General features: G+C 44.2%; 1 protein-coding gene across 5 annotated transcripts in view; it reads left to right on the top strand.

The window, feature by feature from the left end:
• fmnl2a (formin-like 2a) overlaps positions 1-26753 on the top strand; it is a 46209-nt gene extending 19456 nt beyond the window's left edge. Inside the window, exons 4-27 of one of the 5 annotated variants that reach the window (XM_056422953.1) lie at positions 3876-3952; positions 7460-7543; positions 8343-8498; positions 11435-11543; positions 11726-11802; positions 12869-12962; positions 14043-14117; positions 15739-15849; positions 16160-16309; positions 16585-16686; positions 16788-17109; positions 17234-17440; positions 18823-18947; positions 19044-19246; positions 19527-19761; positions 19904-19972; positions 20069-20149; positions 20242-20371; positions 20453-20616; positions 20699-20800; positions 21473-21568; positions 22005-22128; positions 24460-24559; positions 24972-25062. In XM_056422953.1, the coding sequence (XP_056278928.1) occupies positions 3876-3952; positions 7460-7543; positions 8343-8498; positions 11435-11543; positions 11726-11802; positions 12869-12962; positions 14043-14117; positions 15739-15849; positions 16160-16309; positions 16585-16686; positions 16788-17109; positions 17234-17440; positions 18823-18947; positions 19044-19246; positions 19527-19761; positions 19904-19972; positions 20069-20149; positions 20242-20371; positions 20453-20616; positions 20699-20800; positions 21473-21568; positions 22005-22128; positions 24460-24559; position 24972 (2994 nt within the window). In that variant the 3' untranslated portion in view covers positions 24973-25062. The other 4 variants (XM_056422944.1, XM_056422935.1, XM_056422970.1 and 1 more) reach the window with 4 other exon arrangements.
• Positions 26754-26796: the final 43 nt, after the last annotated feature.

Here is a 26796-nt window from a genome sequence, read left to right as displayed (position 1 = left end):
GCATATCTTGTGTGTGATATGGTTAAAGCTGCTTTATTGATGTGCAGGACAGTTTCACCTGAGTTGGGGTTGTTTTGCCATGAGTGCGTGGAGGGAGTAAGTTTACAGTGAAAACAATTGGGTTTTTTCTTCTTAAAAGAATGTGTGCAAATATTCATAGTCAGCTGTAACACCTGGTAACCATGTTTTGCTCTTGGAGTTTATTGAGTATGAGTATAAATGCAAAGCTGACCAAACCAGTCTAAACACTGACGGTTCAACTGTGCAAACATATAGTTAATAGTGCCAAATAACATTTTAAATGATTTAAAATGAACACATTTGTGTGCACTGGATATAGGAATAAGTTGTTTGTGGACTTGGGAATGTTTGTAGGTGTCCCATGTTAAAAGAATAATTTGACATTCTCAGTTTCACCCTGAGGGTCAGCTCAGTTTGATGCTCCTCCCACATGTGTCTGTTAAATATGAAGCTACAGCAAGGAACCTGTTAGCTTAGCTTAGCATAGAGACTGGAGACAGGGGACAACAGCGAACCTTGCTCGATCCAAAGTAGAAACAAAGAATCCTCCCAGCACCTTTAACCCTCCTGTTACCTTTACATTTACTAACATATTTTACCCTCAGGGTCAATTTGACCCCAGCAATTAAAACCTCCAGAAAATTATTAGAATTAATATTGTTTCCCAAGTTTAAGTGTCAGGTACTTTATGTTTGTTTGTTGACTACCTAAATAGCCCTTTAAATATATAAAAAAGTTGATATTTCTTATATGTTTGACACAGTGAAAAACAACCTGGGGTCAAATTGACCCTAAAGAACACCGACATTAAACATTGAATGGGGTCAAATTGACCCTAAAGGTAACAGGAGGGTTAAGCTGTGTTAATGTTGATGTTATATCCATACATGTGCAAAAACAACATATTTTGATAGCTTTAGACGGGCTATAGGTGGCTCGACCCCTGGACAGAACCAGACTAGCTGTTTCCTCCAGTTTTCAGTTTTCTTGGCTAACTTTTACAAGCGTATTTTCCAAAACTCTTTCTTGAAGTAGATGGTGAACACCTTTGAAGCTCTCTGGGTGTAAACACACAACATGTTCACGGCTGAAGGACTTTAGAGACTGGACAGCTGATCTTAATCACATCCACCCTCTTTTTTTTAATGAACTCATCTGTGGCTGCATGACTAACTGGTTGTTGGGTCTATATTAAACCACTGTAGATGTCTCTTTTTGTTTATCCTTCATCACGTTTTCAGAAAAACGTGGTATTTCTGAAAATCCTCCCGGCGGGAATTGCTCCCTCTGCCTATTCCTGGCCTTGATCAAAGAGTTGAAACACACAGGGAAACAGGAATTTCACGAGAGAGTAAAGTGAGAAGGGCAAATGAGAGGGAGGGAAGGAAGAAGACTGCATAATAATGGTGCGGAGAAAGAGATGGACGAAGAATGAGGAGGAGACAAAAAAGAAACACGATGGAGCAAGGAGGAAAAGAAAGAGTTATGGGCTCCTTTCTACATTCCTGCTCCATCCCCCTTTTCTTCAAACTCAAAACAATTGCCACTTTGTGCCGCTGTGAGAGAGCTGGAGGTCATTGCCTCTGCTTTCCAGAGGCAGGCTCCGGTGCATTCCTCTGGGCAGTTCCCAGCCAATAGACAGCCAAGGAGGAAGAGCTGCAGTCCAACTCGTCCCCAAGAATGTATCAGCCATTGATTTGTTTCCAGGATGACCCCTCCTGAGCTCACACTCCCCAACATCTCTCTTTTTCCCTTCCTCTTGTCCACACTGTCTCTCTTCTCTCACTTTCCCCTTTCAGTGCTCCCTCCCTCCCTCCTTGTCTCCTCCTCCTCTTCTTCTTCTTTCCCTTCATGCCGTCCTCAACCTCCTCTCGCGGCTTCTCTCTCTTCCTGTTCTCTGTGTTGCAGCTGGTAGTACTTAAAAGTGTGGCGTGTAGGGCGTTTGGTGGGAGAAGCAGAAGAAGGAGGAGGAGAGGGGGGGGGGCTCTGGGAGCCTGCACAGTACCCCTAAATATGCTTTGCTTTCCACACAAACACACAAAGGACTCCTCCCTGATGAAATCACTCTGTTTCTCATCTCCTCGTGTGCCAAACACACACCGCCCAAGCCCAAAGACACCACAGACTAGAGAGAGCCTAGCTGTGGGAACAGCTCTCTTTGTGGATGTTAATATCAGGCGAACACAGGGCCGACATCGGTCTCCTCCCTCTCACAAATGCATCATGGAAAGTGACCAGGCTCTCCAACTCTGCGTGGATACTTGGACCGCTCCTCTTCTTTTGACTGTCGCTAAAAAAATGTGCAGAAAACCTCTGAACAATAATGGAAACCCTTTTTTAATGTCGATGTCGATGCATGATTAGAGCTAGTCGAGACAATTATTCTCCGGATTTATCCGTCAATCACTGTTATTATTAAATGTCAGGAATTAGTCAAATTCAATCCCCAGTTTTTATGAATCCTGTTTGACATCTTCAAATGTCTGTTTTAACTGACTAAACCTCCAAAATATTCCACTCATACTTTTGAAATAGTGCTCAAGATAAATAGTTTAACCGTTTTAGTGAATGGACTGAATCAATAATGTTTTACACTGAAGACAGAAGTAGTTCAACTTTTTTTATATTAAATAAATCTTCTCTTTATTGTTATATTTTCCCATAAAACATACACTACCGTTAAAAAGTTTGAGGTCATCCAGACAATTTTGTGTCTTCCATGAAAACTCACTTTTATTTATCAAATGAATTGAAAATTGAATAGAAAATATAGTCAAGACATTGACAAGGTTAGAAATAATGATTCATATTTGAAGTATTAATTTTGTTCTTCAAACTTCAAGCTCAAAGGAAGGCCAGTTGTATAGCTTATATCACCAGCATAACTGTTTTCAGCTGTGCTAACATAATTGCACGGGTTTTCTAATTAGACATTAGTCTTCTAAGGCGATTAGCAAACACAATGTACCATTAGAACACTGGAGTGATAGTTGATGGAAATGGGCCTCTATACACCTATGGAGATATTTCATTAGAAACCAGACGTTTCTACCTAGAATAGTAATTTACCACATTAACAATGTATAGAGTGTATTTTTAATTAATGTTATCTTTATTGAAAAAACAGTGCTTTTCTTTGAAAAATAAAGACATTTCTAAGTGACCCCAAACTTTTGAACGGTAGTGTATCTGACAATTAATTTGATTGATTGGCATAGGAACATTTGAACTCTCCTCTCCTAAACAACAGTTTCCATCCTTCATCGGGGAATTTTTTCTCTCCCGTTTGATCTCCACCGACCGTCCACTCTGCTCGTCTCATTGCTGCGGTTGTGTAACCGCATGAAGGGCCTTTGTTTGTTTGTTTGGTCTTTCTATCCGAAGCTGAAATCAAGAGAGAGAGAGAGAGTGTGTGTACGTACATGTGTGTGCTTGTGTGTCTGTTGTAGGGCTGGGGAGGTGACCAATTAGGTTTCTTGATTTTATCTCAGTGCTACCAGGAGGGATTACAGCTATATAAAGAACCAGTGTGAGCAAACAAGATAACAGGAACTACTCCATATTCACAGTTTCCAATGAGTCAGCTACCCTGTTGAATGGGTCCTGGCAAGTAAAACGGCCACTTAAAAAATCTTACGAGAACAATCCCAACTCTTTATTTTGTAATCGGAGCACGGCGTGCCGGCTTTCACATTCAAATGTCACTGTGGTTGTGTGTCTATTTTGTCTGACCTTTCTCGTCAGAAAAAGTTTTCTCCAGCCAAAACATGGCTGGGTTTCCACTTGATGATTTACAGTACTCTACTGCTGCGATGAAAGATTAACCCCTCTCCCTCCATTCTTTCCTTGCACAGAAATTCAGACGGAGAGTTCAGGAGTCCACTCAAGTCCTGAGAGAACTGGAGATTTCATTGCGGACCAATCACATAGGGTGAGTCACTCTGGGATTGTGTGAAGCTTGTGAAGTGTTATACCCTAGACCTGGTTACATTAGATTCAGGGGGAGGAGTCTGACATTCCTGACACCTGGAGACGCAGACGTCGACACTAACCACCACCATCCCCCATTCTGCTCAGAGCTCCGGCCTAATATTACACTAAAGCCATGTGGCGATGGAGAAAAGATGAATCGATTGATTGTTTTATGCGGTTGACATGTGAACGGCTGAAGGAAGGAAAATAAATTGTTCTTGTTGCCCAACATTAGTGTTTCAGTCTGCCAAAATAAAGAAGCCTGGTTGTAGATGTGACTGAAGAGATCATGATTTCCCAACAGATACAATCACAGAGGCATTCATGTGTGATTCCAGGTATCCTCGGATAACAAGCCTCAACCTGCTGCGGTTGATATTGATTGAGTGCTGTGCAGTCATCGTCAAGGAAAGATCAATATCTCAATGAGCGTCTCACAATGTCTCCGTGTTTGGTGTGGCTATCGATCACAGGGCCTGTCTCCGTGATTACAGACCCTGATAGTTAAAGACTGGGAGGGAATAGTCAACATCACAATTGAGGTCTGATGCACTCTGTGATCTGTATGAAGGTACACCACGACGAAAATAATGGTATTCCATGTTATGGTTCGACAAAGAATGGCAGTCCACTCGGTCCATTTACGAGTTTGAATTTGTTGCGCAATGCTCTTTAAAAAGCATATTTTCAAAGTTGATGCATCTGAATCTAAATCCACAGACACATTTAGGCGGGCTCCTGTAACCGTGTTTCTCTCACGGACACGAGGGATCAAACATTGTGAATAAAGGACAACCTGCTCCACTCACTGAGCAACAGACGCCTCCATGCTGTGTGCACAGCTAGCAGACGCAGGGTTTAAGCGGAAATGAGGATCCTTTGGTTGGAAGGAGGATGAGGTCTAGCAGCTGCGTCGAGTGTTGAAGGTGGGCGGTCACAAGAGACATGGAGACCCCGGTGACTCGGACAGGAAGAGGCGGCCATGACGAGCGGCCACTGGCAACAGAGATGCGCTGCTTCCACAACCGTCACCAGCCCTCGAGTACACATTCACGTAATCTAGAGTAGACAACATCTCTTAATCCCTCTGTTTCTCTCTTTGTCCTCCCCCCCACACACTTATTACTGCACCTCAATTTGCCTAATTCACTGACTCAAACAAATCATCCCATGTTCCTGTCAACACGTCTTTCCCACGCCTACACACTGTTTACACACACTGATCGGATTCTGCTTTTCAAACCAAAGCAAACTGCGACCACAGCCAGAGACGACGTCCATCTGGTAAACCCGTGGAGGCATTGTTTACATGGATTAATTCCTTTTAGAGACCGTATGTTGGTACACTAGATTGGATAAATAATCTACCTAATCTAGATTAGACAAAGGCTTCTTACTGGTTTTAACAGACGACATCACATTACCCCAGTCCTGGCCTCTCTCCACTGGCTCCCTGTTCGTTTTAGAATTGATTTTAAGATTTTGCTGATCACTTTTAAAGCACGTCTAGGTCTGGCTCTAAGCTATATCATTGAGATGTTAACCCCTTATGAGCCAGCACGCAGCCTTAGATCCTCCGGTGGGGCCCTTCTAGCCGTTCCGGAGTCGAGGCTTAAATCCAAGTGTGACCGTGCTTTTGCTGTTAGAGCCCCTCGACTTTGGAACGACCTACCGGAGGGGATAAGGCTTGCAGAATCAGTAACTTCTTTTAAATCACTTCTTAAAACCCATTTTTATAGAGCAGCTTTTGAGTGATCCATTTAATTTTTAATTTTTAATATACTTGTATATGTAATATTGGTTTCTTGCTGTTCCAATTGTTTGGCTTTGACTCTTTGTGGAGCACTTTGTAAACATTGTTTTTAAAGGTGCTATATAAATAAAGTTATTATTATTATTATTACCATGATGGCAGAGGGACAAGGGGAGAGATTGAGGAGGAGGAGGGGGATAGGAAGGGGGTGGCGAGGGAGCAAGATGTCACCCACTCAGACAGTGAATAGTTGCTGCTTCTTTTCAGAGGTGAGACAGAGAAACATATCTCTCATGTAGACCGTGGATAACGGGTGGATTGTTCTCGTATGAGCGAAGCTGAAGATCAGCCCGGCTCCCTGCCTGCCTGCTCCTCACATGTTGCTCAGTGGTCATCAGCATGTGGTGAATGGGAGGTTTGTTAGTTAGTGTCCTGCGGTAATGATTACCATGTGTCCCGACAAGCTCTTTTTAAAACACGCCGGGCGCCACCAGGCACCTCTTTACTGGACCCGACTCGCTCCCATGCAGTCAAACCACAGGGGAGCTAATAAAGAAGCAGCGAGAGGATTTAAAGGCAGTTTAACCGTAGATCTTCATCAGCACAGTCCCACTCAAAAGCCTGCCCGTGTGTTATCATGTTCACGCCCTGCAAACTTCTCTAATCCTCAGTGAAAGACACCTTCATAGGAAGCGATATAAAAAAGGATTTTCTGTGACGAACCTCACTTTGCTTATAAATATGGAGGGAGAGCGGCACATGCCAAAGGTGGGCTTTTCTGTGCAGAATAAAAAATGAAAGCAGGCCGTGTGCTGAATGGCTGGTCCACTTCAGTGCCTGTAAGGAAGGTGATCATTCTGGGTGCTCGTCTTTACCATTGTTAGAAACTGTGTGGCAGGCACGCTCAAGAACGAGAACCAGTGCGTGTGTGTGTGTGTGTGTGTGTGTGTGGGTGGATGCCTGTGCTTTGGTAAACACATGCGTTGATATGTTTGCTGCTTTGAGCCACGAAGCTCTGAAGTCTGTCAAACGGGTCGGTCCAATGCTTCTTGGTAAAGGGAGGTTGAAACCGAGGGAGAGGGTGAATGATCTGCACACATCTGTGCTGCAAGGTCAGGTATGGTCAAAGCCTGCTTATACTATTATTATACACTATAAACTGTACATAATAAGAATCTCAATAGATTAATGTAATTGTGCCAGCAAGTCATTTTCCAGATCTAGATTCCAATCACATTTTTGGGCGGTTTGTGTTGATATCGTTTTGTTTTTTTATTGTCGTGACTGAGGCATGTCGATGACAATGTTGTGTGAAACATAGATAATTTGTGTCTATATGTGCAGGCGTAGTTCATTAAAAACGTATTGTAAACAAATTAGCTGGAAAAAAGGTAAGACGTTTAGGTTCAGAGCTCCTCATTAATTATGACGCATCTATTGATGTTGCCAATCAGATAAGAAACAGAAGAACATTAAATTCTTCAAGTTTGTCTGTCATAACATGTTTAGTTGTTTCCAGACTCCGAGATGAGTTTATTTTCTTTGCTGTGATTCATGAGTTGAGTTTTTCTTGAAAACAATTGAACTCAGAAACTCACAATATTATAAAAGCTGCTGATCAAGTCTATTTGAACGTGTGCTCTTTCTAGAAATGATTTAAATGATTTTGATAGGAGTTTGTGTGCTGATAAACTTTTGTCCGTCTCTCTTCAGGTGGGTGAGAGAATTCTTAAATGAGGAGAACAAAGGTCTGGACGTGCTGGTGGAGTATCTTTCTTTTGCACAGTATGCCGTCACGTAAGTCATTCCCCGTTCTTTCTCTCATTATCACTCGACTCTATATGCAGGACTGACAACCAACATAATGCAGCTATTCTGCACAGCCGCTGATGCGTCTCCACCACCGCTGCTGCTGCTGCAGTCATCGGGGCCCATTGCTGACACACATTGGCACTGTGTATTATACCAACCATAGGCTTCTATTCATAGATTAATGGTGGGATTATTAGTCTGTCACAAGGTCCTTTTTCTGGTCCAAACGGCTAAGCAGTTCAATTTTGTATTCACCCTCCCCACTTCACCATAAGTAATTATGGTCTGTCCACATTATGAATGGTTAGCCATAAAAGTGTAAGTACCACCTCAGCAGCATATAAGAGTCATGAAAACGACCAGTTTAAAAACTGAAATAGATCATAATCGGTATGACATAACTACCAGCTCTTTCCAAGGTTTCTGCCAAGTACCATATAACATGAGACGTCTTTCAAACCAAAAACTAAAATGTTAGCGGTAGTGGCAACACATTTTCACCTCTGCCAACACAAATGAATTCAAGCGAATGCAATACAAGAGATAGAGTATATGGGATATGGAATTCGCTTTAAGGGTAACTTTGGTATCTGGACCTTATTTTCCGATTATTTTGTGCGTCTAACTAAGGATCTTTGAACCTGTTGTGTGTATAAAAACTTCAGATAATTGTATTTACATTGTTTTGTTTTTTGTTTCGATACACATCTCTACAAATACTCATAATGGTTCAGAAATTCACTTTATGGTTTCATGGAAAGTTTCTCATTGGATGTCTTAACAGGTTTGATGAAGATTGTGCAGAGAACAACCCCGAGGCTGCTCTGGATAAATCTAAGCCCTGGAGCCGCTCCATAGAAGACCTGCATGGAGGAGGCAGCCTGCCGTCTTCCATTGCTGGGAACAGCCTCACACGCGCTGGCCGACATTCCACGATACGGTATAACACACACACACACACACACACACGTTGATGGATAAGAAGATTCCCCATGTGTGTTACTGTGATTTGTAACTTTGCCTCTCAGGGTTCTTTTCTTCCCCCTAGTTACTAGTGTTCAACGGGGCAATGTGGTTGTATTGTGATTATTTTGAGAAGTCACACTTTTCAAATGAAGCCCCTTTTTTTCAGTCATGAGGTCTGTAAGACTTTAAATGGCTTAAGATGCATTTCTGCAGCTTGAGGCCAAAACCTTTTCCCTTTGTGGATTGAAGTCTGATTTTGCACATCATGATTCTGACACATGATTGACAACAATTGGCAGAAGCATAAATCTTTTTTATGGACTAAATCCGTTTTGCTTTTATTAAGACCAAACCAAATTCTATGCAGTGGATTCATAAACCCATGTCCAATATATGCTCTGACGCACAATTCCTATTCAGTTGTGCATTATTTCTCTAATCCGCCGTGTCGTTCCATTGATGTTTTGGTACAGCTCCCGCCCTGACTTCTGTGATTTGTAATGTGTTCTAGCTTGAACTCTACACAAAGAGCACTATTGATTTAAGGATAATCAAATCTGTCGTTTTCGATCGCCTCAGTCTCAAAAGTACTTAAAATAACACACGTGAAATAAGTTAACGTAGCATACTAACATGTTCTGTTTTGCTCTTCTGATCCAAGTTTTCCATGAATCATAAACAGTCATAGTTATGAAATATGTGTCCTGTTCACAAAGCCACACCCTGTTAAAACCACCTCTTCAGTTGTGTCTGAACTATCATCAGACAAACAGGGCTGGTCTAATCCTTTTTAACATCGTTCTAATCTATGACTAATTGACGGATATTTCATTGGTACGCCTATAATATCAATATTGGCCCGTAGCTGATGTTCACTACACATCTGCCTCCCGTGTAGAGTGTGTCAAACAGGTCAGAGTGTCTGCTGACTGTCTCCTCTGTTCTGTCCTGCTGTTCCTCCATAGTCATCTGCTCCTCTGCCTGCCAGTCTTCGACAGCAGGCAGGTCTCAGGTCTTTCACTTTGCTGGCTCACTGTGAGCTTTCTACAGCTTCAGCCCTGCATCCCTGCTATCTCCCAAGACACACACACACACACACACACACACACACAATCCCCCTGCCTCATTGTATGTTATACCTCCCTGCTAGCGCTGCCTAGCTTATTTATCCTGCTGTCTGTGTCGGGGATGTGAATTATTTGTACTGCCAGCCTCCCCTCCCGCGCTCGAGACTGAGTTCTCCTTTCCTTGGAGCAAATGTTTTTTTCTGCGCTCATTGTTCTCGTCTATGTGCCTGTGTGCTGCTTGTGTGGCTCCCTAAATGCCAGTTTGTGCAGAAGCTAGTCTAGTGTCGACAAAAGCCCTGTCCAACTTTTACTCTGCCTCTAAACATCTTCTGTATTTTGGATACATTCTCTGTTTTCCTGACTGATAAGTGATTTCACACTAATTACGAAGCAATTGCTCTGGTGCTTTCATAAATTCTTAAATGTCCATTATACAGAATCTTTGCCCCTGTTTGTGTTTATCTTTAGATTAGCGTTGGAATAATGTGAAATCAATAACTGCAAAAAACCTGGTGTCAAAATACGATTTGTATGTGTGTTCTTCAAACTGCCTCTTGAAGGACACCGAGCACGCCGAGCTGTCCAAAGTGCTCTCAAATGAGACGGTATGGAGTTAGAAATGTGTAGCTGTGTTCGACCTGTATCTTCTCATTATACTCTAGTTATAGTTGTAGGTTTTTATGTTGTTCTGTGGTGTTTTTCAGAACATTTTGAGAAAATGGGCAGGATTTTTCTGTTTTCTGGCTCAGAACTTCCTGTTACCTGATGGGATTACATCTGTCCACAGCGTCGCTCACCTCTTTTCTTGCCTTGTTTCCTCCGAGTCATATTTGATTCAGTGTGTTGTTGAGTAACTTCAGACAAGTCAAAGCAGGTCGATGTATTACATTTTGCTGGTATTATGTAATGCCGGATCATAACCCTGGTTTGAGATGAACAATCACTTGAACACATTTCCTCCTTCTGGTGCCACGCCTCCAGTTCACTGAAGAAACCTGGATGAACTCCTTTTTAGGATGTTTTCTGCTTTGAGAGGCAGTGGCAGCATCTGCCCTGAATCGACTGCAATTATGTCAGAAAACTTGTTTTACACTCAGCCGGCGCCACATCCTGCTGAACACATGTAGAATGCCCATAATTACAACGATACACAAAGTCACATACATGTCGGACACACTCAACAATTTCAAGGCATGAGTTACAGTCTGCCATGAGAGCTCTATCCCTTTTCAGACACACACACACACATACACCAGGTTGTGACGCACACAGGAGTCATGCCTTTAAGCACGGGAGCTGATGCAAATCGGGCGTCTATCAGGAGCCTGAAGACTCATTTCTCCTCCGAATTTATAGGCCGGTAATTGAAGCTTGTGACAAAAGTCTGAAAATAAACCGTTTTGCTGTAACTTGCTATGCATATAATTCCGTAATACTGCTGCTTTAGCATTTCTCTTTGTATTGTGAGAGCTGCACCAAGGAGCGAAGGCCTCGTTTTAGTTGCTCAATCACTGTGCTGCATGCAAATGACTGCTTCCATTGTACTCGCTGTAAGTGATATCTTTGTGATGGACATAAAATTAAAACAAAGCGGGAATCCCGTGGCCCCTGGTGAGGCTGTAGATTATGAAGTATATGAGGTGGCGTGGCAGTTTAACAGCCTCTTTGTGAAGGAGGTGGTGTGTGATGGTGGCTCAATGGCAAATGGCATCTGTTTTCTTATTTATTCGGGCCTGAATCACTCTTGTCTCTGTTCAAAAGCTCATAGAGTCAGCACAGGTTTCAGGAAAGCACTTTCCTATTATCACTGAATTGTTTTGTCTTTCCTATAATTATTTTTTAGCTCCAGCACACTGCCGCGCCGGAGAACTCTGAAAAACTCCAGACTGGTCTGCAAGAAAGACGATGTTCACGTCTGCATCATGTGCCTGCGTGCCATCATGAACTACCAGGTCAGGCCTCTACAATGTTCCTCTGGACTAAAGCACACGCATCTAATTGAAGATTAATTCAATTAGCTCCACTGCTAGTTCTCCATGTTTCATTTAATATGCAGAGGAATGCACCTCTTGTTTATTCAGTGGCTCCTCTTTGATCTGTGTCTCTGTCCTTCACTCTGTGGTTTGTTTTTCAGTATGGCTTCAACATGGTCATGTCTCACCCACATGCGGTGAATGAAATTGCACTAAGTCTCAACAATAAAAATCCAAGGTAAGATTAAACAAAATGTTTTTCCAGATCGATCACTTGTTTGTTAATTTCAATTTGCCTAAATTGACGAACCGAATGTTCTTCAATCATCTATTGCAGCCGTTGCCCCAAAACATAGTTTATTTGTAAAAAAAGAAGAAGAAAACGAAACAGTTTTGATTGAACTTTTGTTGATGTTTTTGAGTTGCTCTTGTTGTTCTTGGTTTGTACTCTAGGTTGAATGCACTTATTGTAAGTCGCTTTGGATAAAAGCGTCTGCTAAATGACATGTAATGTAATGTAAAGTTAAAAAAACCTTAAAATTCGAGAGACATTTGTAACATTTGGAGCTCAACAAATCCAGATATTTTTCAAAGACTGAAACCCATAATAGAACATTCAGAGTCCAACATTAGCCTCAGTGCACCTGCACAGTCTGATCCAGAGTGAGTGTCTGAGTGTAGCTCAGGGACACATTCATTCCGACAGACAGGTCAGGGCACCGCTGGCACACTCCACTCCACTGGCAGCTGCTCACTGAGACGGCAACCAGAAGGACTCACTTCTGTGTGTGTGCATGTGTGTGTGTGTGTGGGTGTGTGTGTGGGTATGTTTTCACTTTATGCTCAGAGGCTCAAGGATTTCCTCAAAAGTGGATGTGAAACCACTCCGCATCACCTGTCACATATCGTCTCATCCAGTCAGAGAAATGTGTGTGTGTATGCACACATGCGCGCACACACACACACACACACACACACGACTGGGCCTGAAGTATTACTTTTTTATAAGTGCCTTTTTAATCCACTGGATAAAATGAAAACGTGGAGCTCTTTTATTTATTTATTTCTCAGGTTCCGACAAAAACTTTTTTCAAGTTTGTTCAAGTTGTTGATTAATATTTCTGAAAATGGATAAACTTAAAAAAATATATGAATTGTAATAAACCAGACGTAGATCCATTCTACACAGTGATGTCAACATTGATCTTCACACTGTTTTCCATTCAGTTGGCTCCGTATCAAGCTTTGCCACAGCGCTTGTCAGTCGCTCACCGTTCCCGCCTTTGTTTCCCCTGTTCTTTCAGAACTAAAGCTCTGGTCTTGGAGCTCCTGGCGGCGGTTTGTCTCGTGAGAGGAGGCCACGAAATAATTCTCTCTGCGTTCGACAACTTTAAGGAGGTACGAGCTGCACAGAGAGGGGAAGTGGGGTCTGAGGAGATGTCATTACATTTCAACTGTGCAATTGCAAACGCTGACTCAGCCCTGGTGGAATGATTCCCCGGCAGATGTCAGGCCAGCAGATTCCACAGGATAGCGTTTAGTAATGAGCTCTTTCTCAACCGATTACAGACACTGACTATAGCTGAATAGCACAGCAGGACTCACTCTATGTGTGTAAACTAGATTTCAGACACATCAAAGCTCAGAAAAACAGAGAGGAAGATGCAACAGTCAGCGTTGCCTGACCCTCGTCTTTCTGAATGAGGTATTCTGGCAGCTTGAGAAAGGAGTGGGAGGCTTATGATGGAGTAGACGCTAACCGCAGCCCCGTTTTATAGCACACTGTACGGCAGACTGCAGTTAATGCAATATTTACACCCCTGGATGAAATCTTGAGTGTTGCTCTCAGTGGCATCAGCATTAGTGGGAGAATAAGGCTGATGCAGAACGCAGCTCCTCTAATGTGATGAAGAGTTGTGTCATGATTGTGACTCTCTGTAGTTTTCAGTTGTTTTTCTCTTTATATAAAAAGCATCATTAGATCTGGTTTGCTCAGTGACTTTGATATCCTGTGTTTGATGCGAGGGCTGTAAACTGAGAGTCCAAAACACAGTTCTGAGGCTTTTGGATCCCCCCACCCCCCCTTCTCAACTCTTTAATGTGCGCCATCTCCCTCATTGCCTCCAGATTAACTTTCTGAACTGCAGAGCATCTCCCTCTTTCTTTGTATCTGTTTGTATCTACTCAGTTCAGATAGGCAGGAGAAAAAGCACATAGAAGTAACGGTTGTACCAAAAGCAGGCCATGAATATGTTCAAATCAGGAGGTAACAGTCATGGCTACATTTCCAGTTAAGAGCATTCATCTCTAGTGTCACTGTGTACGTGCAGCAAAAAGGTTAACACTGAACTTGGAGCTTTCTGTTTCAGGGCCTGGTTTGTGTGAATTACGAGGAGTTGGTGGTTGCTTTCATAAATAAATCACTGTGGGTCTCTCTCTTCATCTCTTCATCTCAGTGATGCATTGTTTGTTTTGCAGGTGTGTATAGAGACGCAGCGGTTTGAGAGACTAATGGAGTATTTCAAGAACGAGGACAACAACATCGACTTTATGGTATACACACACACACACACACACACACACACACACACACACACACACACACACACACACACACACACACTTAGTCCTAATGACTATTGCAATATTGCATCACCAGGCAAACCACAAATGGCAAGTGAAGGTTTTTGAGAGAAGGAGCCTCGAGATTAGTGTTTCCCAAACCTTTTTATTTCTGGGCACACACTTTTAAAAATGTCAAACCATCACAACCCAATTCACAATAGGCCTTATCTATTAATACTTAATAAAGCAAATTTGTGTGTAAATCAATGTTCCTGACCATTTTAACTGCAATTACTGTATCACGTGATATTATCTTGAATAGGTAAAATAGCCATTTCAAAGAGATGTCCAGATGATGTGTGATTGGAACCATATGTTCATGTTTAATACTTTGTAAATAACACCAGATGAATAGATTTAGGTGGACTTAACATACTCACATACTTTTCCTCTCATCAGTTAAACAAACACAATATAAGCTAGCCTTTAAGATAAGAGGCAGTATGATAAGTAAGCTCAATTATCAGTCAATTCAGACTCCATTATGTGGCACAAGGATGTTCTGCAGATATAAACACAAGACTATTCATCTGGTGACTTAAATCACATCTCCGGCGACCTAGCTGTGGGTCCCGATCCAGTCTTTGAGAATGATTGCGCGAGAGACCGTGTTTGAATATTTTGAAGACTACTGCACATGCGTCCTGATGTGTTGGTCAAACATAACAAATGTATTCAGTTTTGCTTCCAGTTTCATGATACACACTCAGAGGGCTATCAGTTGTCGTGTGCAAGCCCTCTAATTGTTCTCATCACAACACAAACCGCAAATATGTGATGCAACACATAAAACTGGAGTGCCACTCATCGAGAAGAACCCTGGCCAAGTCTGTCATTTCCAGGCTGAGTAGTGCTAATTAGCCCCGCGGATGAGAATAAAAGACACTGTGAAGAAAGTACACATTTAGACGGTATTTTATTCAGTGTGTGTGTGTGTGTGTGTGTGTGTGTGAGTCCATTTATGTGTCTTTTAATTGATGTGAAGCAAATTCTGCATGTGCGTGTGAGTGAAAAGCAACAGCTGCTGTGTTTGAACAGGACTTCTCTCACGGTCGCTTGGTGGACCGTCGGCTGACAGCAGCACTAAAGCAAACACACTTTGTTAAAGCTGCAGTGTCGCACCCAAACAACTGAGCTTCTTACCCCGAGTTCATTAAGCCAGTATCGGGGTGAGAAGAAGTGTGTACATTAGACACGAAGAGGAGACCCCCCCAGATCTGTTTACACCGGCTCCCATAAGGCCGCTGATGGGAGCTGGTTTTGTTCCTTTGTTGGTTCAGTCCTCTTAATCTATCAGATAAGCCACTGTGCCGGCCATGCAAGCATAGGAATGGGGATGTGTGCACACACATTAGGTGCAAACCACATTTAAAGGAATTAGATGTGATAATGAGCATAAAGCCATTTAATAGAAGTACCAGGTAGAAAACCTGAAACCTATTGTTAATGTTGTTTATTAAGACATTTTCACTATGTATTGTCAGCAGGCTTGAGTTTTTTTTTTAAGATTGAGGATCCTCATTGACTCTTTGTTGTTTTCATTCCCCAGGTGGCCTGTATGCAGTTCATCAACATAGTGGTGCACTCAGTGGAGGACATGAACTTCAGAGTTCACCTCCAGTACGACTTCACCAAGCTGGGCCTGGACGACTACTTGGACGTGAGTTAAGACACATTGCTGCAGGAAAGATACACAGACAAACCAAACACCGCCCCTTCTTAATATTCAGCTCATTCCAGAGCTCAGGTTGTCATCATAGCACCCCCCGAGACAGCAACCGTAGAAGCGCAGTCCATAATGGCTTTTCCATTACTTGAACAAATCTGTCAGTTCTGTAAATCCCTGTCTCCCGCCTCACTGCACGGGTGAGATCAATGCTGGCCTCCGGGTCTGAGATGTTGGCGAACGTCTCCTCCCTCTCACTCCCTAACTGCATCACGACATTTCTTTTTGTGTGCATGTTTTCCAGAAACTGAAGCACACAGAGAGCGATAAGCTGCAGGTGCAGATTCAGGCCTACTTGGATAACGTGTTTGACGTGGGCGCCCTTCTGGAGGATGCGGAGACCAAAAACGCCGCCCTGGAGCGTGTGGAGGAGCTGGAAGAGAACATGTCGCATGTGAGAGCCCTCAACAGTTTGATTTTACTCTCTGAATATCCATAAAACTGAATCCTGACTTTTCCTAGAAAAAGGCTTTGTATTAATGTCCAGGATGTCAGCATCACATTTTTTCTTTGTCAAAACTTTAGAATTTGTTTGAATCCAGATTAGATATATTAATTTGCATACATGTGTGTGTTCATATATTTATTTTAATTTGATCTTTTGTATATAATGGCTTGCGTCACTACCACACTAGATGTCTTTGTTGACATATTGAGTTGTTCTTGTAGGTGACAGAGAAGCTGCAGGATACGGAGAATGAGGCCATGTCCAAGATCGTGGAGCTGGAGAAGCAGCTGATGCAAAGGAACAAGGACCTTGAATCGATGAGGGTCAGACCCCGACTCTGACCATTCACATGTCAGAAATATATAAAAACGAATAAACGGATTATAAAATACTTTATTAACAAGACTCCCCCTCTCCTACACAGGAAGTCTACAAAGACGCCAGCTCGCAGGTACACTCACTGCGGCAGATGTTGAAAGAGAGGGACGAGGCCATCCAACGACAGAGTAACCTGGAGAGAAAGATCCACGAGCTGGAGAAACAAGGCACCCTCAAGATCCACAAGAAGGGAGATGGAGACATCTCCATCATGCCCTCGCCCTACTCCGGTGTGGGCGGCGTGCCAGGTGTTGTGATGGGAGGAAACGGTGCAGCTTTCACTCCAAATCACGTGGGAGGCGTAGCTGGCATGCCGGCTCCACCACCACCTCCTCCTCCACCCCCCCCACTGCCGGTGAACGGCACATGTAGGTTCAGTATTAGTGCAGTTGGTCAGCATGTACACTGTTCATTATGAAGTGAGACAATGGGAGGGGATCTCCACAGTGTGTGTGTGTGTCGAATAAGACGTGATGCTCTCCTCTCTCCTAGTGTCAAACGGTCCATCATCAGCCATTCCTGCAGCTGCAGCTCCCCCACCTCCACCTCCACCTCCACCGCCTCCCCCTCCCCCTCCGCCTCCTCCTCCCGGGCCAGCCTCACATATCTCAGCACATCTGCCTCCGCCGCCTCCTCCTGGAGCGCCGCCGCTGCCCGGCTGCTGGACGCCCACTGTCATCATGAACTCTGGGTTAGCAGGTAAGGTCATCTGAAGGAGAAGATACCCACTCCCAGGCAGGCTTGGGTTTACATGTGAGTTATGTGAGGAATAATTCTCCTGTAATCAGCGTAACCGTTTCAATAGATTAAAATAGAGTGAGATAGAGAGATTTTTATTTGTATTCCAACTACTTTTGTTGATCCCAAAACTCGTTGTGCTGGAAGGCCTTCACTGTGAGGGAGCTGCATTTGTGAGATGTAGACGTGTCTTCTGCCAGGTGTCAGTAAAGCGTGAAAACCCCTTTAAGTTTGATATGAAACACACGTACCTCTCCTACTGTGCCGTGTGTGTTTGAGATGTGCATGTGTAAGCGTTCTCACTAACCCATTTCTGAATGATTTGTCTTTGCATTTTAAAAACTTTTTATGCCAACCAGAGGGACCCATCAAACTTTTCTGTAGGTTTCTGTAGGTTCTAAGATTTCCCTCCAATCTTCCCTTTCTTTATTACACTTTTGGAAAATTGTATTTTCAGTCGCTGAATGGAAAACAGACTTTGATGTCTGTAATTCAAGCCTCCTGGAAATAGTTCATAAGTGTTTTCTTGTTTCTCACATTTAATTTTCTTCTCTTTCTTTTTGCCACTGACATGAGGTTGACAGCATACTCAAACACATATTCCAAAAGCAGTGAACTGTGGCTTCATGAATTCTACTGTTTAATGCTCTCACAGTGAAACTAAACAACAGAGAAAATGCCACGTTTCAAAATGTTGCATGGTTTACCTTCACCCCTTTCTGTAGTCTTACGTGCATATGTGTGTGTGTGTGCGTCTGTGCATGTGTCTGTTCATGCGTCTGTGCATGCGTGTGTGTCCATTCGCATGTGTTGAATTAAATATCGCTCCATCTCGTGTTGGTTGCGTGCTGCGACACGGTGACCTGCAGTGGCACGCAGAGGACAGGAAGTGATGTCTTTAAGCAGAGCTGTTGGAATGCTGTTTGCCCTCTCGTGACGGCCTTATCTTTCTATCCCTACTGACACCCTCGACTCTGTGACTAAATCAGGCGCCACCTCGATGCTCAGCTTCGGTGAATCAGCCCAGGTGGCCACAAATAGCAATAATCCATCCGATAAAGTATGTCACCGGGCCAGGCAGGAAATCCTCAGCATGTGCACCCTTCACTGTACAGGGTGGACACACTTGTTCTCCCCGCCAGAGGCGAACAGGCTTCCCTCTGCTGCCAGTAGTACCACGTGTCCTTTTTGTGAACCCGACTTGAAGTAGAGAGATATGTTTTTAGAGATGAAACCGTCATATCTGTGTTTGTCACAGATACTTTTCTACCCTTGTGTGTGTGTGTGTGTGTCCTCTCAAAGTAAACATGAATGTGTTGTTAACGCTTGTGTGTCATTTGTAGCTGTTAAGATCAAGAAACCCATCAAGACAAAGTTCCGTATGCCCGTCTTCAACTGGGTAGCCCTGAAACCAAACCAGATCAACGGGACTGTCTTCAATGAGATTGATGATGAGCGGATACTCGAGGTAAGAGTCTGTGCTGTTGAGCAGTCGTTTAGTCCACTTTCTGCCTCGTTTCCTGGATGATGGAACATTAACAGTTTCTTTGTCTGCATCTATAAGGACCTCAACGTGGATGAGTTCGAGGAGATGTTTAAGACAAAAGCTCAGGGCCCGGCTATCGACCTCACCACGAACAAGCAGAAGGTCATCCAAAAGATGCCCAACAAGGTGACGCTGCTGGACTCCAACAGAGCCAAGAACCTGGCCATCATCCTGAGAAAAGTGGGCAAGCCTCCTGAGGAGATCTGCAAGGCCATTCAGATGTAAGTCTCAAAATACAACAAAAGACATGCTTTATAGAGCTATAGTACTGTTCCTGAATGAGACACATGCTTGTTATGGATGTATGTTTCAGTTTGGGATGAACATTGGATTAACATTATGATCTCTAATTTCATTATTTATTTTTGTCGTTTGATGTCCCTCATTTTCAACATTGCATGGCATAAGATATCAAATGTTCTCTGTCTTTTTGCTTTGACTTTTAAGTATGTCACCTACTTTGCGTATTTCCACCCTCCCCGCGTCTCCCCCGTCTTTCAGCTTTGACCTGAGGACTCTGCCGGTGGACTACGTGGAGTGTCTGATGCGCTTCCAGCCCACAGAACACGAGATCAAAGTCCTGCGGCAGTTTGAGAAGGAGCGCAAACCACTGGAGAGCCTGACCGACGAGGACCGCTTCATGATGCAGTTCAGTAAGATCGAGCGGCTCATGCAGAAGATGACCATCATGGCCTTCATCAGCAACTTCAGCGAGAGCGTGCAGATGCTCACACCGGTGAGAACCGGGACCTCTTGTGTGTGGAACCACATGTTCCACAACCAGAACACTGGATAGGATTAGAGGCGGTCTGTCGCCAGTGACAGTGGTTTCCTGAATTCAACATCTTCTCATGTCATCCTCTTTGTTTGCCACACAGCAAATTCATGCAGTCATCGCAGCGTCTGTGTCCATCAAGTCGTCACAGAAGCTCAAGAAAATTCTGGAGGTAACTTATTTATTGATAACTGAACATGATGTCATTAATGCATGTTTTTTGTGTTTAAAAAAAAAGTACATATTCTTGTTCTTTCTTGTTCGCCAGATTATCTTGGCCCTCGGAAACTACATGAACAGCAGCAAAAGAGGAGCGGTGTACGGATTTAAGCTCCAAAGTTTAGACTTGGTAAGTTGCCAGCTTCTGACTTTAAGGCCGTTTACCTTTTCTATAGAGATGTTTCCTTAAGTTTTGAGTTTTCTATTTGACTTTCTCTACAGCTGCTTGATACCAAGTCGACGGACCGCAAGATGACGCTGTTACACTACATCGCCAATGTGGTGAAGGAGAAATACTCTCAAGTGTCTCTCTTCTACAATGAGCTGCACTATGTGGAGAAGGCGGCAGCAGGTGAGGCGCGTCGCGCACGTGTGTGTCCTCCTCGCCCGGCTGGCGTCGCGCGGTCGCTCACGCCTACGCTGGTGTTCACAGTGTCGTTGGAGAACGTCCTGCTGGATGTCAGGGAGCTGCAGAGAGGCATGGAGCTGACCAAAAGAGAGTACAGCATGCACGGCCACAACACCATGCTCAAAGACTTCATCACACTCAATGAGAGCAAGCTGAAGAAGCTGCAGGATGAGGCCAAGATTGCACAGGTAACATGGGCTCACCTCGCTTTGCGGTTGTGAAAGGGTTTCAAACAAAGTCATCTGAGTGTCAACTGTCTGTCTTTGAAAGGATGCCTTTGACGAGGCGGTGAAGTTCTTCGGGGAGAACTCCAAATCAACGCCGCCCTCCGTCTTCTTCCCGGTGTTTGTGCGTTTTGTAAAGGCTTACAGGGTGAGTTGGATATTCATGTCTCACACAATCACACAGAACTAGTCGGACCTCACCAGCCAGTTAGTCAGTCATTATTGCACTTCCATTTTTTCCACATGTGCAGTCGTTCTCCCCATGACCGGTAAACTGTGTTTGATGAGTGAAATGGGTGTACTTTCCCTTTAAGTCACAACAACATCTGGAGGGATACATAGAGATGCCCTCTGGCGAGTGCATGAGGCTGGATATGTTAATCCTGGTGTGTGTGAGTGTGTCCATATGTGACGAGGCATCAATACGCCCTCTGGTGTTATCACTACAGCACAGTGTTCTCTTCTCCACCAAAACTAAAACGTATTTTACAAATACATCTGCGACTTCTAAGCCCGACGCACTGCAGTCCCACAATAAACCAAAGCCCATCCCACCATGTGTCCCTGGCGCTCATCGCGTCTTGACTCTTTCCAGACGTTCCTCTCACAGCTGTGTCCGCTCGCTTTAGTGCGTCCTCCGCGATGTTCATGACTTCATTCATCACATTTCATGGTGCTGAAATAGAACCGCAGCTCGCACCACACATGTGGCGAAACCGTCGGATGCATTTGAAATGACCGTTTTCTCTCTGCTACAGCGATGCAACGAGTGTATTTAAACAAGTTGTGACTGTGCGACATGTTTATGTAATATCCCCAGCAAGCACAGGAGGACAATGAGCATAAAAAGAGACAGGAGCAGATTTTGCTGGACAAACTTCTAGAACAGGAGGCCATGATGGAGGAAGACCAGAAGGTAAGCCACTGTTCTTTCAACTCTCAAACCCCACATCCCTTCATCCCTTCTTTCCAGGGAAGCTGGCGACAGTGGATCCTGAAGACCACTCTATCCCCTTTCCGCTTCATCCTCCCTTCCTGCAGATTCCTGATCACAGGATTAGTTGAGCACTGCCTGCCTGCCGGGTGTCGTTATATCTGGTTCTCCAGTCTGACACCCCGCTGAGCCGCTTCACATCGACTCAGGATCAGCGGTTACACTTCTTAAATGATTCACTTAACTCACACATGCACACGAGGGAAGCGATGTGTGGAGCAAAAGCATATTTGAGCTTGTGGGTGGGAGAATCCTTTGTATATTCTACTGAACTCATGTGAAAGAGTATGACTTATTAATACATGTTAAATAACGTGTGTGTGTGTGTGTGTGTGTCTGTGTGTGTGTCTCCCCTCAGACTCCATCTCATAAAAACAAGCGGCAGCAGCAAGAGCTGATCCATGAGCTCAGGAAGAAGCAGGTGAAAGACAGCCGCCACGTCTACGAGGGCAAAGATGGCGCCATCGAGGACATCATCACGGGTAACATCACCTGGGCCTGGCCGCAGTCTCGTGACACACACACACACACACACACACACACACACACACATAGTTCAGGGCGCTCTGCATGAAGGTCTTCTCCGACGCTCTACAGTCATTAACAAAGGGAATCTGAACTAACACAATGACTTTGGCTTCTCAGCTGTCAGATGTTTGACCTCATGACCCCGGGGACATTTAGCTCCAGATGTGTCTGATGATCATCGCTCATGCATTCTGCTTTGCCAGTGCTTTGTAACACACACTGTATGCAGCTGTGGAATGTATCTGAGCTCTTTCCTGATGTGCTGTACATCATTTATTACAATGCATTGTTCGAGATGTTGGACCGTTTAGGTCGTTGCACTGAAATGCTACTTACACATTAATGCACTCGTTCTAACACATATATATATGATATGATATTGTAAAACTAAAACTGGGAGCACATTTTGCGAAAAGAACTTTTCGTGAAGTAAGATTTTAAACTCAGAGTAATTTTACCCCGAGGTATCGCTTCTTTAACGCGAGAACAAGTTCTTAGTATTGTGTCCTCCACCAGCCGCAGCGATGACGTGATTCGAGCGTCCAGATCTCTGTAGCAGGAGAACTTTGCTGTCGTCTGACTAACCCAGCCAACCTGGACCGGGACATCCAAGTTGTTGTCAGACCTTTCGTGGAGCATTGGCTGTTAGCGTGTCCTCTTGGAGACATTCCCTCCTGGCCCCTCCTGTTGTTGTTGTTGTTGTTGTTGTGTACTTGCTGAGCGCTAACCGGTGCTAAACCCGGTGGGAGTCTGCTTTCCTGACACTGTGTTTGTCTTTGTTGTCCTGGCTGTTGTCCTTGTTGTTCTCAATGCAGTGCTGAAGACGGTGCCCTTTACCGCCCGCACAGCCAAGCGCAGCTCTCGGTTCTTCTGCGAGCCCGCCCTCAATGACGAGAACCATTACTAAGCTTGTAGAACTGTCTCTTCTCTAAGGTTGCTGGAACAAAACATTCCCTTTGTGACGCCTCTTTGCATGCCTCTTCACACCTCCTCCCTGGTTTTATCCCTCACACTCAACCCTCACTTTCGGACCCGTGTTTGAGCACAGTGCCCGATCTCGTGGTTTTCGCACACACGCCTGAGCGCGCGTGTGTGTGTGTGTGTGTGTGTGTGTGTGTTCTCTCTCCTGAGCATGACTCGCTGTCGGTGTCACGGTTTTCTCTGCCCACCTGCATGAAGTGTGACCACCTCATTTGTCATCATCATTTGACCAACCATGATCAACCATAATGTCACAGAGGAACCGTCTCCAGGCCATCCTGCGCCTGCAGGGACAGGAGATGAACGTTGGTGAACGAGTGAACGTTGACTCATCAAGCACAGAAGGTCCAGCTGTGTGCCGCCACCTAGTGGCGACAGGCGGGAAACAAATACTGAGTCATGATTCGAATACTTTAGGGTTCATCACTTTTAGATTCAAATTGAATGATTACGTCATGCAGTGTGTGTATATGTAATATACGTCTATAAGCTTTAGTCATGACAGGTATGCCTGATGTCATCATTGTGTCAGGGCCTGTGGCATTATAACTTTCAATCCATGTTTTCATGAAACATTCATGTTTGTGTGTTTGTGATGACATATCATTACTGCTGCATGCTGATTGCTTCATTGCTAACGCTTTCCCACAATGCATCCCTGCCCCCCCAGTGCCTCTCCTGCCGCTGGCCGACAGGCCCCCTCACCGTCAGAGACTCTGGGGGGGGGCAGGCTCACTAATATTCTGCATGACGTCAACATATGAATAATGTCTTACATTGCAGCAGTATGTCTCTGCGGTTGCAGTGTGTGTGTGTGTGTGTGTGTTACTAACTGCGTGTTAGACACACACACACACACACACACCTGCCATCAGTGCTGGCTGCATGCTTCGGTGGCTTCTTTGGTCGAGATGCTGCTGACCCCTCCTGCTGTGTCCTGGAACATGTTTGTTTAATCTCGTTCAGCATCGCTCTGAACTGGACGTCCGAAGCTCTTTCCTCTCCTGCTGGTCGCCGCTCTGCAAAGCAGACTGAGTTCATCACACAGAAAAAAAAGAAAACAAACTACAGACGCTTTGATCCTCCTCCCCGCCAGATGAACCAGTTAACATCCTCCAGCTCTGTCTCCTCCTCCTCTCCTCCTCTCCTCCATGCAGCCTGCTGCCACGTTGCTTTGCTCTCGCAGTGCTCTCTCTCTCAGCGCTCTCAGCAAAGCAGCTGTGAACATGTCAGGCTGACATGCTCCTGTCGGCCTCCTCCTCCTCCTCCATTTTTAACCTCCATTTTGTCTTCTCTTCGTCTAGCCCTAAAGAAGAATAATATTACTAAATTTCCCAATGTCTACTCGAGGGTAAGGACCTCCTCCAGTAGCACACCTGTAGTGGTGGATGTGTCCCGAACCTGGCAAGCATCACTTTATTACCTCCTTTTCCTGTGTTTCTGTACTTTCATTCAGAATCCACTCAGTGTTGACCTTCCTCTTCCTCTGTTCTCCACTCATATCCCCTTCATAACACACGTTTGAATGTCTAACGATAAGAAATAGCAACTCTTTTCAGTTGATAATCACCCATTTATTGGTTTCACAAGATCCATGTCAGGTGTTTTACTTACAAGTCAAACCCCGCCTCCTGTCTCATGACGCCAAACAGCTGACCTGCCAGGCCGGGTTGATTCTGTGGAGAACTCACGCTGCTTTGAAAGACAGGCTGCCAGCACTCTGAGCATGTGGGCTCATCAACATGCCTCCACAGAAATACTGACAGGTTATTTTACCCCCCCCCCCCCCCCCCCAAAATCCATTCCTCCCTCTCAGATTTGAGGAATCAGCCTTACAGGCGGGCGGATGCTGTGCGAAGGAGTGTCAGGAGACGCTACGATGACCAGAACCTGCGGCCGCTGAACAACGGAGAAGTGGTCGTGTGACGAGGGAGCAGTGCATGTGCGGGGGTGTGTGTGTGTGTGTGTGGGGGGGGGGGGGGAGGGGGTTGAAGATGGGAGGGAGAGACGGGAGGGTCGATGACAAGGGAAAGATGACGAAGTGTAGCAAACATAGAGATAATTGTGTGTGTATATATCTATATATATAAATATATACATATATATATGATGTGACTCTATGATGCTGTGGTCAGCAGCGTTTCTCGATGAAGGATTGGGACGTGTGGGAATTTTAAGTGTCAGAAAGGTTGATTCAGAAACCTTCGACAAGCCAAGTGCCTGAACCTGTTTGTGGGCCGATGTCACGCCGCCTCCTTTTAGTTTGATATGATCCACTTCCAGCTGACAATACAAGCTGACCTTGCTTTAATTTGAAGACGTGTTCAGAGCCCCGTGAAGAGACGCTTCCATGGAAACGTAATGTCGAATGTACGGGACGCGCTACAACAATGACATGCTTTAGAGGTGTGCTGACGCGGCGGTCTCTCGGTACATTCCGGTACTTTTTTCCTTTCCTCTTACAGACGTGCTCAAACATCTCAAGGCGTTCTTCAACTTCTTACTAGAAGAGTAATTAAGACTTTATATTTGTACTAAGGTATGTCAAAATGAGACCGGGCTAATGTGAATTATCTATTTCAGGCACACTCGATGCTTACTTCTTTCATAATGTTATGAATCGGTTATCAATTAATGGATCAAGCCTGAATTCGTAGCTCCTAATCCATAGCAGTAGGCCGCTTGCTCTCGTCAAACGTTACCGTCCATTAAATGTTGCATTTCTGTAGCAGCACAGCCGTCCGTCTGGTTTCTGGGAACAAAACACTATTTCTACGTATTGAAACTGCACGAAAGATCAGGATCCACACCGTCATGTTTCTCCTTGTCAAAACTGGATCGAACTTTGCATTTAATCTGTCAAGTTTATTTTTTACCGATTCATTATATTCCAGGCTACTGCGTCTACTCACTTTATTGTAATTTTAATGTATAGTATTTAACCACTGAAAGGATTCCGTTAAGCTCCTCTTGTCTTAACGTGTCCATGTACATGGAAAACATGCAAAACAACGTACACAACAAAACATGTTTCTGAAATGTAGATATTTTGCTACACCATGTTTTCTTTTTGTTTCTTAATTCACATTGCCGGATGGTTAATATTGTACATATTGTTCAAATAAAAGTGCCCACTGCCTTGTGCTATACAACTTGAATGTAATTTTAACTTATAGTTTTTGTTTGCATTGTTTTGAATATTTAATGAAGCCAAATGCAGCCAGAGGCTCCAGTAGTGTTGGTCATCATGTCTGTCAGGTCAGAGGCATCAAAGCCAGCTACAGGGCAACTGATTTGTAAGTGTTTGTACATTTAAACAGATTTAAACTAAATCATCACACGGTTAAATCAGACGAGTTGGTTAGCTGCCCTGTGATGGTTTTGTGGCCGAGTGACGTTCATCCGGTTCTCTCAACTTTAGTCTGTAATGGTAACATTTGTCTAACTGGATAATACTGGCATGTTTTTCTTTTTTTACTTTCACCGGAAATGTATTTTAGGCTGTTTGTGCTTCTTACAAAATAACAAGCTTTATTTTAAAAATTAGTTGACATGAGATTTTCAACAAATATCAAATAAACTATTTACATTGAATATACTCAGTTGTCTTTGTTCTTTTCTTCTTCCCATGCTGCATACCA

This window comes from Pseudoliparis swirei, chromosome 2 (genome assembly GCF_029220125.1).
Source record: "Pseudoliparis swirei isolate HS2019 ecotype Mariana Trench chromosome 2, NWPU_hadal_v1, whole genome shotgun sequence".
Classification (NCBI taxonomy): Eukaryota; Metazoa; Chordata; class Actinopteri; order Perciformes; family Liparidae; genus Pseudoliparis; species Pseudoliparis swirei.
Note: the sequence above shows the minus strand (reverse complement) of the source record. Positions and strands in the feature narration are given on the sequence as shown.